This window comes from Nyctereutes procyonoides, unplaced genomic scaffold, assembly GCF_905146905.1.
Source record: "Nyctereutes procyonoides isolate TBG_1078 unplaced genomic scaffold, NYPRO_anot_genome, whole genome shotgun sequence".
NCBI classification, from domain to species: Eukaryota; Metazoa; Chordata; class Mammalia; order Carnivora; family Canidae; genus Nyctereutes; species Nyctereutes procyonoides.
Window position 1 is genome coordinate 348,605 of NW_026575114.1, and position 11,161 is coordinate 359,765.

General features: G+C 36.1%; 1 protein-coding gene across 1 annotated transcript; it reads right to left on the reverse strand.

Annotated features, from left to right (window-relative positions):
- Nucleotides 1-8,935: 8,935 nt before the first annotated feature.
- On the reverse strand, nt 8,936-9,916 carry LOC129515009 (olfactory receptor 2T8-like). Its single transcript, XM_055333709.1, has one exon. The coding sequence runs from the start codon at nt 9,911-9,913 to the stop codon at nt 8,936-8,938; it is 978 nt and encodes a 325-aa protein (XP_055189684.1). The 5' UTR covers nt 9,914-9,916.
- Nucleotides 9,917-11,161: the final 1,245 nt, after the last annotated feature.

Consider the following 11,161-nt stretch of genomic DNA (forward strand, 5'->3'; position numbering starts at 1 on the left):
GCTGGGAAATTGGACATCCACATGTAGAAGAATGAAACTAGACCACTCTCTTTCACCATACACAGAGATAAATTCAAAATGGATGACGGATATGTGAGACAAGATTCCATCAAAATCCTAGAGGAGAACGCAGGCAACACCCTTTGTGAACTTGGCCACAGCAACTTCTTGCAAGATACATCCATGAAGTCAAGAGAAACCAAAGCAAAAATGAATTGTTGGGAATTCCTCAAGATAAGAAGCCATTGCACAGCAAAAGAACCAGTCAACAAAATTCAAAGACAACCTACAGAATGGGAGAAGATATTTGCAAATGACGTATCAGATAAAGGGCTAGTATCAAAGATCTATAAAGAACTTATTAAACTCAACGGCAAAGAAACAAACAATCCAATCATGAAATGGGCAAAAGACATGAAGAGAAATCTCACAGAGGAAGACATAGACATGACCAACAAGCACATGAGAAAATGCTCTGCATCACTTGCCATCAGGGAAATACAAATCAAAACCACAATGAGATACCATCTCACACCAGTGAAATAGGGAAAATTAACAAGGTAGGAAACCACAAATGTTGGAAGGTATGTGGAGAAAGGGGAACCGTCTTGCAGTTTTGGTGAGAATGTGAACTGGTGGAGCCACTCTGGAAAACTGTGTGGAGGTTCCTCAAAGAGTTAAAAATAGATCTGCCCTACGACCCAGCAATTGCACTGCTGGGGATTTACCCTGAAGATCCAGATGCAGTGAAATTCCGGGACACCTGCACCCCGATGTTTATAGCAGCAATGTGTGCAATAGTCAAACTGTGGAAGGAGCCTCTGTGTCCATCGACAGATGAATAGATAAAGAAAATGTGGTTTATGTATACAATGGAATATTACTCAGCCATTAGAAATGAGAAATACCCACCATTTGCTCCGATGTGGAGGGATCTGGTGGTTATTATGTTGAGTGAATAAGTCAATCAGAGAAGGACAAACACTATATGGTCTCATTCATTTGGGAAATATAAAAAATAGTGAAAGGCAATAAAGGGGAAAGGAGAGAAAATGAATGGGAAATATCAGAGAGCGTGCAGAACATTAGAGACTCTTAACTCTGGGAAATGAACAAGGGGTGCTGGAAAGGGAGGTGGGTCGGAGATTGGGGTGACTGGGTGACAGGCACTGAGTTGGGGACTTGATGGGATGAGCACTGGGTGTAATGCTATATGTTCGCATATTGAACTCCAATAAAAAAAGTCTTTTTAAATTTAGAATTGTGGCAGATTCTTTAAATCATATTAACTTGAGAAATAGAAGATATAAAAAAACTACAATTTTTTTAATTGAACCAAATTCTAGAATTGTCAAAACTACAGGATAGAGATGCAAATATTATCAGTGGTTGTATCATGGTTGAGTGGCTTTACTGGAGCAGGGCATAGAAAACATTTCAAATCTGGTGAAAATTGTCTTTTGCTACAGGGATAAGCCCTGTACAAGCCTATGTTATTGAAACTAGCTGAAAGGTAAATCTAGTTTTCTAGTGTTTATAGGTTATACCAGAATTCGAAAGAAATTAACAGTTAACATTGAACTTTTTTTTTCACTATCTGGTTCATTCTTTGCACAAATATCAATGGTGTAGTGTTATGTGAAAATATTTTAATGATTTGTGATTAACAGATTTTTAACAATCCACAATTTGATGTGTTGATGTCAACTTAGTAAAAGATCTAAGTAAGATAGGGTGTCATAATGGATAAAAACTAGAGACCTACAAGAGACACCTGGCTTGAAAGTGAGAGCTAGATAACATTTATCATGCAAATGATTTCAAAAAAAGGAGCCAAAATATCAATACTTATATAAGACAAACTAGATTTTTCCCCTTTTCCTTTTTTTACATAATAAATTTATTTTTTATTGGTGTTCAATTTACCAACATACAGAATAACACCCAGTGCTCATCCCGTCAAGTGCCCCCCTCAGTGCCCATCACCCATTCACTCCCACCCCCTGCTCTCCTCCCCTTCCACCACCCCTAGTTCGGTTCCCAGAGCTAGGAGTCTTCATGTTCTGTCTCCCTTTCTGATATTTCCCACACATTTCTTCTCCCTTCCCTTATATTCCCTTTCACTGTCATGTATATTCCCCAAATGAATGAGACCATATAATGTTTGTCCTTCTCCAATTGACTTATTTCACTCAGCATAATACACTCCAGTTCCATCCACATTGAAGCAAATGGTGGGTATTAGTCATTTCTAATGGCTGAGTAATATTCCATTGTATACATAAACTTCTTCTTTATCCATTCATCTTTCTTTTTTTTTATTATAAATTAATTTTTATTGGTGTTCAATTTACCAACATACAGAATAACACCCAGTGCTCATCCCGTCAAGTGTCCCCCTCCGTGCCCGTCATTCGATGCACACCGAGACTCTTTCCACAGTTTGGCTATTGTGGACTTTGCTGCTAGATACATTGGGGTGCAGGTGTCCTGGCATTTCATTGCATCTGCATCTTTGGGGTAAATCCCCAGCAGTGCAATTGCTGGGTCGTAGGGCAGGTCCTTTTTTCACTCTTTGAGGAACCTCCACACAGTTTTCCAGAGTGGCTGCACCAGTTCACACTCTCACCAACAGTGTAAGAGGGTTCCCTTTTCTCCGCATCCTCTCCAACATTTGCAGTTCCCTGCCTTGTTAATTTTCCCCATTCTCACTGGTGTGAGGTGGTATCTCATTGTGGTTTTGATCTGTATTTCCCTGATGGCAAGTGATGCAGAGCATTTTCTCATGTGCGTCTTGGCCATGTCTATGTCTTCCTCTGAGATTTCTCTTCATGTCCTTTGCCTATTTCATGATTGGATTGTTCATTTCTTTGGTGTTGAGTTTAATAAGTTCTTTATAGATCTTGGAAACTAGCCCTTTTAAGATTTGTGTGGAATCAGAAAAGACCCCGAATAGCCAGGGGAATTTAAAAAAAGAAAACCATAGCTGGGGGCATCACAATGCCAGCTTTTCAGACAAAGCTCTGGTCATCAAGACAGTGTGGTACTGGCACAGAAACAGACACATAGATCAATTGAACAGAATAGAGAATCCAGGAGTGGACCCTCAAATTTATGGTCAACTAATATTCGATAAAGGAGGAAAGACTATCTACTGGAATAAAGACAGTCTCTTCAATAAATGGTGCTGGGAAAATTGGACATCCACATGCAGAAGAATGAAACTAGACCACTCTCTTGCACCATACACAAAGATAAACTCAAAATAGATGAAAGATCTAAATGTGAGACAAGATTCCATCAAAATCCTAGAGGAGAACACAGGCAATGCCCTTTTTGATCTCGGCCATAGTAACTTCTTGCAAGATACATGCATGAAGGCAAAAGAAACAAAAGCAAAAATGAACTATTGGGACTTGATCAAGATAAGAGGCTTTTGCATAGCAAAGGATACAGTCAACAAAACTCAAAGACAACCTACAGAATGGGAGAAGATATTTGCAAATGACGTATCCCCCTTTCCTTTTAAGTGTGCTCCACACTGGGCATGAAGACCAATGTTGGGCTTGAACTCACACACCTGAGATCAAGTTCTGAGCTGAGATCAAGAGTTGTATGCTTAGGGGATCCCTGGGTGGTGCAGCAGTTTGGCGCCTGCCTTTGGCCCAGGGTGCGATCCTGGAGACCCGGGATCGAATCCCACGTCGGGCTCCCGGTGCATGGAGCCTGCTTCTCCCTCTGCCTACGTCTCTGCGCCTCTCTCTCTCTCTGTGTGACTATCTTAAAAAAAAAAAGATTTAAAAAAAAGAGTTGTATGCTTAACCAACTGAGTCACACAGGCATCCCTAGACAAACTATATTTTAAAATGAAGACTGTAACAAGAGATGAAGAAGAGCACTCTATCATAATAAAGAGATCTATCCAACAAGAAGATCTGACAATTGTAAATATTTATGCACCCAATTTGGGATAACCGAGATACATAAAACTATTAATAACAAATATAAAGGAACTCATTGATTATAATGCAGCAATAGTAAGTGATTTTAACACTTAACTTACAGCAATGGAGATATCATCTAAGAAAATCAACACGGAAACAATGACTTTTAATGACACACTGGAGTAGATGGACATAAGAGATACGTTCAGAAAATTACATCTAAAGGAGCAGAATACATATTCTTTTGGAGTGTGTATGGGATATTCTCCAGAATATATCACATAATAAGTCACAAATCAGTCCAACAAATACACAAATATTGAAATTTTATCACACATATTTTCTGATCACAACACTATGAAACTTGAAGTCAAGCACAGGAACACATTTGGAAAGACTACCAATAGAAGATGATTGGACAAAATGCTAGTAAGGAACGAATGAGTCAACCAGAAAATTAAAAAAGAAATTTTAAAAATACGGAAACAAATGAAAATGGAAACACAATGGTCCAAAAACTTGGGGATGAAGAAAAGTAGTCCTAAGAGGGAAGTTCCCAGCAATACAGCCTACCACAAGAAGCAAGAAAAATCTCAAATAAATAACATAACCTTACACCTAAAGGAGCTAGAAATAGAACAACAAAGTCTTAAGCCAGTAGAAGTAGGAAAACAACAAAGATTACAGCAGAAATAACTGATGTAGAAACTAAAAAACAAACCAAACAAACAAACAAGAACAATGAAATGAGATGATTCTTTGAAATAATTAATAAGTTTGATAAACCACTAGATAGACTTATTAAAAAGAATTTTTAAAAAGGACCCAAATAAATTAAATCACAAATGAGAGAGAACTCAAAACCCAAAGATTTATATACAGTTTCAAGAGAATATTACAAAAAATTACATGTCAACTAATTAGACAATCTAAAAGAAATATATAACTTCTTAGAAACATATGAATTACCACAACTGAACCAGGAAGAATGGAGAACTTAAAAAGACAGATAATAAGCAAAGAAATTAAATCATAAATAAAAAATCTCGTGAGAATCAGGGAAATGAAATCAAAATCACAGTAAAAACCACCTCACACTGGTCAGAGTGGCTAAAATGAACAACTCAGGAAACACTAGATGTTGACAAAGATGCAGAGAAAGGGGAACCCTATTTCACTGTTGGCAGGAATGCAAACTGGTGCAGCCACTCTGGAAAACAGTATGGAGGCTCCTTAAAAATTAAAAAAAAAATAATAGAACTACCCTATGACCCAGCAATTGCGCTACTAGGTATTTACCCATAGGATTCAAAAATAGTCCAATTTAAAGGGGTATACCTCCCCAACGTTTATAGCAACAGCAACAATGTTCACAATTTCCAAAATATGGAGTCTAGATGTCTGCCAATAGATGAATGGATAAAGAAAATAGATGATGACAGATAGATAGACAGATATAGATATTACTCAGCCAAAAAGAAAAAAAAAGAATGAAATCTTGCCACATTGGTGGTACTAGAGGGTATTATGCTTAGTGAATTAAGTCAGTCAGAGACAGACAAATACCATATGATTTCACACATATGAGTCATGTAAGAGACCAAAGAGATAAACATAGGGGAAGGAAGGAAAAATAAAATAAGAGGGAAACAGAGAGGGAGGCAAACCATTGGAGACTCTTAGCTATAAGGAACAAACTGAGGGTTACTGGAAGGGGAGGTAGGTGGGGGAATGGGGTAACTGCATGATGGACATTGAGGAGAGTATTTGAAGTAATGAGTACTAGGTTTGGTATGCAACTGATGAATCACTGAATTCTAACTCTGAAACTAATAATACAGTAAATTTTTAAATTAAATTAAAATTAAATTATATTAAATTCTATCTCTGAAACTAATAATATGGTATATATTAATTAAATTTAATTTAAATGATAAAAAATTAAAAAATAAATCTCACAAGAAACAAAATCCAGTGCCACACGGCTTCACAGGGGAAACTTAAAGAGTTAATAGCTATCTTTTCCAAACTATACCAATAAATAGAAATGGAAGAAAAACTACCAAGCTCATTCTATGAGGCCACCATTACCTTGATCACAAACCTAAACAAAGACTCCACTAAAAAAGAGAACTACAGACCAATATCCCAGATAAGCATGGATGCATAAATTCTCCCCAAAATACTAGCAAATCAAATTCAACAATACGTTAAAAGAATCATTTACCAAGACCAAGTGGGATTTATTCTTGGGCTGTAAGTGTATTTCAATTCACACATCAATCAATGTGATACACCACATTAATAAAAGAAAGGGTAAGAAACATCTGATCCTCTCAATATATGAAAAATAAACATTTGATAAAGTACAACATTCATTCATGATAAAAACTATCAAAGAAGTAGGGATAGAGGAACATACTTAAACATAATAGAGGTCAAATACAAAACAAAACAAAGCAAAAAACAAAACAAAACAAAAAAAACCCGTAGCTAATACCTTCTGATGGGGAGAAACTTAGAGCTTTTCCATTAAACCCATAAATAAGAAAGATATGTCCACTCTCAAAACTGTTATTTAATATAGAACTGGAAGTCCTGCCACAGCAATCAGACAGCAAAAGAATATAAAACACATCTAAATCAGAAAGGAAAAAAAAAAAGAGAAACATTCACTATTTTCATGATAGGATATTCTATTTAGAAAATCCTGCAGATTTCACCAAAACATTGCTAGAATGATACATGAATTTCTTAAAGCTCCAGGATACATAATAAATGTATAGAAATCTGCTGACTTTCTATACACCAACAATGAAGCAGTAGAAAGAACTATCAAATAATAATCCTATTTACAATTGCACTAAAAACCATATGTTACATAGGAATTAACCTAACCAAAGGTGTTCATAGATTGGAGAAACCAATATTATTATAGTCTCTATACTCACAAAATAATCTACATATTTATTTTATTTTTTAAATTATTTATTTATTTATTTATTTATTTATTTATTTATTTATTTATTTATTTCATGAGAGACACAGAAAGAGAGGCAGAGACAAACGCAGAGGGGAAAGCAGGCTCCTCACAAGGAGCCTGATGCTGGACTCGATCCTGAATTCTGAGATCATGCTCTGAACTGAAGCAGACTCCACCACTGAGCCACTCAGGTGTCCCAACACATTTAATGCAATCCCTATCAAAATACCACCAACAATTTTCAAGAGCTAGAACAAATCACCTTAAAATTTGTGTGGAACCACAGGAGACCCTAAATAGCCAATGTAATCTTGAAAAAGAAAAGCAAAGCTGGAGGCATTCCAATTCCAGACTTCTATTATATTACAAATCTGCAGCAATCAAGAGAGTCTGGTACTGGCACAAAAATACACACACAGATCAATGGAACAGAATAGAAGACCCAGAAATGAACCCACAAGTATATGATCAACTAATCAACAAATCAGGAAAGAATATCCAAAGAGAAAAAGACCACCTCTTCAACAAATAGTCCTTGGAAAACTGGACAGCATCATGCAAAAAATTGAAACTGAGCCACTTTCTTACACCATATGTAAAAACAAACTCAAAATGGATTAAAGACCTAAATGTGAGATAAGAAAATATCAATTACCTGGAGGAGAACACAGGCAACTCACCTCTTTGACATTAGCCATAGCAACTTCTGAATATGCTTCCTGATGCAAGGGAAACAAAAGGAAAAACAAACTATTGAAACTTCATCAAGATTAAATCTTCTGCTTAGTAAAGGAAACAAAATCAACAAAACTAAAAGACAAGCTACAAAATGGAAAAGATATTTGCAAATGACATATTTGATAAAGGGTTGGTATCAAAAATGTATAAAGAACTTATCAAACTCAATGGCCAAAAAATAAATAATTCTGTTAAAATTAACAAAGCAGTGAAATAAATATTTTTCCAAAGAAGATGTGCAGATCACTAACATACACAGGAAATGTTGCCCATCATCACTCAGCATCAGGTAACTACAAATCAAAACTAGGATAAGTTACTGCATCACATCTATTAGATAAAATTAATAAGACAAAGAACAACAGGCATTGACAAAGATGTGGAGAAAGGGAAGCACTCTTACATGGTTGTTGGGAAAGCAAACTGGTGCAGCCAGCATGGAAAACAGAATGGTGGTTCATAAAAATAAAAAATAGAACTATCCTATGACCCAGCAATTGAACTACTAGGTATTTACCTAAAGGATACAAGCAGTGATTTGAGGGGGCATGTGCAACCCAAAGGTTTTAGCCATATTATCAACAATAGCCAAATTATGGAAATATCTCAAATGCCCACAATTGATTTATTGATAAAAAGTTGTAGTTGTAATAATGTAAAAAAAGTCGTAATAAAAATATTACTCAGTCACAGATAATTATGAAATCTTACCAAGTGCAATGACCTGAAGGAAGCTATGGACTATTATTCTAAGCAAAAATGTCAGTCAGGAAAAGACAAATACTATATCATTTCATTCATATGTGGAATGTAAGAAACAAAGCAGATGAACAGAGTGGTAAAAAGAGAGAGAGAGAGAAATAAAGAGAAACAAAACAGAAATAATCAACTATACAGAACAAACTGATGGTTACTTCAGGGGAGGTAGGTGAAGGGATGGGTTAAATAGGTAATGGTGGTTGAGGAGGCCACATACTGATGAGGACAGGGTGTTGTATGTAAGAGTTGAATCACTAAATTCTGCACCTGACACTAGTATTACACTGTATGTTAACTAACTGGAATTCAAATAAAAATAAAAAAAATATTAAGATAAAAAATGATAAAAATAATATAATGATTATACATGAAAAAATGATCCAACATGCAGTGATGTCTGCATTTCAAAGTGAAATATTAACAGCTATAGATTTAATGCATATATAACTTTTCTCTAGAAAATCACACACACTTTTTTTAAATCTTGAAATCACATACATACAATGTAATCTCAGTTATGACTTAAGGCAGCACATTGACCCATACACTTTCTCAGGGCTCCCTTGACTTCACTATTCCTTATACTGTAGATCAGGGGGTTCAGTAAAGGAGTAAAGATTGTATAGAACACTGACACTATTTTATCGTGGTTAGCTGACCTATAGGATTTGGGTCCCATGTAGGTAAAAATGCCAGCTCCATAAAAGAGTCCCACCACAGACAGATGTGAGGAGCAGGTGGAGAAAGCCTTCTTGCAGGCTTCTCTAGAACGCATCTGGAGAACCACAGCAAGGATGAGACTGTAGGAAATCAGAATGAGAGAAAATGGAACCAGCAGCATTAATACACAGCAGATATACATGACATACTCAAAAACAAATGTGTCAGCACAAGCCAAACGCACCAGAGTGGGGGCCTCACAGAAGAAATGATTGATCTCATGTGCATCACAGAATGGAAAACTCAGGGTGGCAGCAGCCTGCATGAGCCCATCAGCTGCCCCCAAGAACCAGGACCCCATGGTCATTCTCAGGCATAATTGCCAGCTCATGAGAATGGGGTACCTCAGTGGGTGGCAAACAGCCACATAGCGGTCATAGGACATGGCTGCTAAGAGGAAGCACTCGCCCCCTGCCAAAGTAAGGAAGAAAAATATCTGCAACCCACAGCCAGCCGGGGAGATGGACTTCTTGCCACTCAAGTAGTCAGCTGCCATTTTGGGCACAATGGTGGAGATCAGCATCATGTCCATGAGGGAGAGTTGACTCAGTAGGAAGTACATGGGTGTGTGGAGATGGACATCCTGATGAATCAGGAGAATCATGAGGGCATTGCCCACCAGGGAGCTGAAAGCAATAGTCAGAACCATCACAAAGAGAAACAGGTGGGCTTCTGTGTAGTTGAAGAGTCCTAGGAGAATGAAATCTGAGGTGGTGTTCCAGATGTTCATGATTTCAGAAAGGAATAACTCTGCAAATGAAGAAAACATTGATAGTTTTCATCGTTTACAATGCTCTATTTGAATTAAAATTTTCATGAAAAAAATTTGTGTGAAAATGTTGAACTTTTTCCAAATCTTTCATCTGTGATTTCCAAAGTCTTTTTAACCTGGACATGTGCTTTTTAAAAAATGGATTATAAACTGTTCTGTTTGCTTAATTGGCATCATGAATAAAATTTCTTGATAAGTTGAACGTAAGTTGTCAGTATGTCTTGTGGTACTTGATATAATGGTGAAAAAATATTCATTCTATCATTTATATTTGTGCTTGCTTTTATCAGGCATAGTAAATATTTGTAGAAGCTGTATTAAATCAATGTGTTCAGAAATATAAAAGCTAGGTACATGTAAATGTTTCACATACATATCTAACATACAAAAATTTATTTTAACCTAACAAAATTAGATATTTTTTCCTTACATTGATTAATCTGAGAAGGCATATTTACTTTCCGAAGAAGAGAAGTTATATTTTAAAGTGTCAGAACTAGAAGAAATTAGTCTGTAGATAATAACCTAATTTATAATTGTTAGTGCATTTCATTTAACTTTATCAAGTTATAAGCTGAATATAATAATTCATTTCTTAGAATATATTCCCCAAAGCAAGACTATGATACTAAATGCAATATTTCATTAACTGTATAAAGGGATTTTGTATACTGATAAATATCTCCTAAAAGTCACAGATACATGCTTTTTTGGAGGGAAATGTGAAAATAAAACTTATTAGTACCCAATACAGAGATAAATTCATTTCTTCTTTAGTCCCAAGATAATCTAAATCTCTAAAAGCATTTGCATCCCTGATCTGCTAGTACTGAAACTGTTTTAGCATATTGAATGAATAGGATCATACTTGAAGAGATGAAGATGCTAATTCAATCTCAAAGATACATTCTAAATTAATAATGGAAGGGTATGGCAGGAGTCCACTTCTTTTATTTAATTTGTCTGCAATTTCCATATGCCTCCAATACTGAAATACCAGTCAAGACAGAGAAAGTGCAAAAAACTCATCAATCCATAACTCCTTTGCTTCAGCATCCTCATTGTCCTGACAGCATTCTACTTCAGGGGTTTAATTGGTTGTTTCAAAGTTAAACATTCTAAATACACACTCCCTCCTTACTACATTTCCCAAAACACTGTTATCTACACACTGTCCTATCAGTAAAACTTGCACCCTGCAAGTCTAGTAACTTTATGAACTCCCTAATTATGGATCTCTCTATT

Coding starts and splice junctions, on each gene's coding strand:
- LOC129515009 (XM_055333709.1), bottom strand. CDS start 9,913: ATGTTTTCTTCATTTGCAGAGTTATTCCTTTCTGAAATCATGAACATC.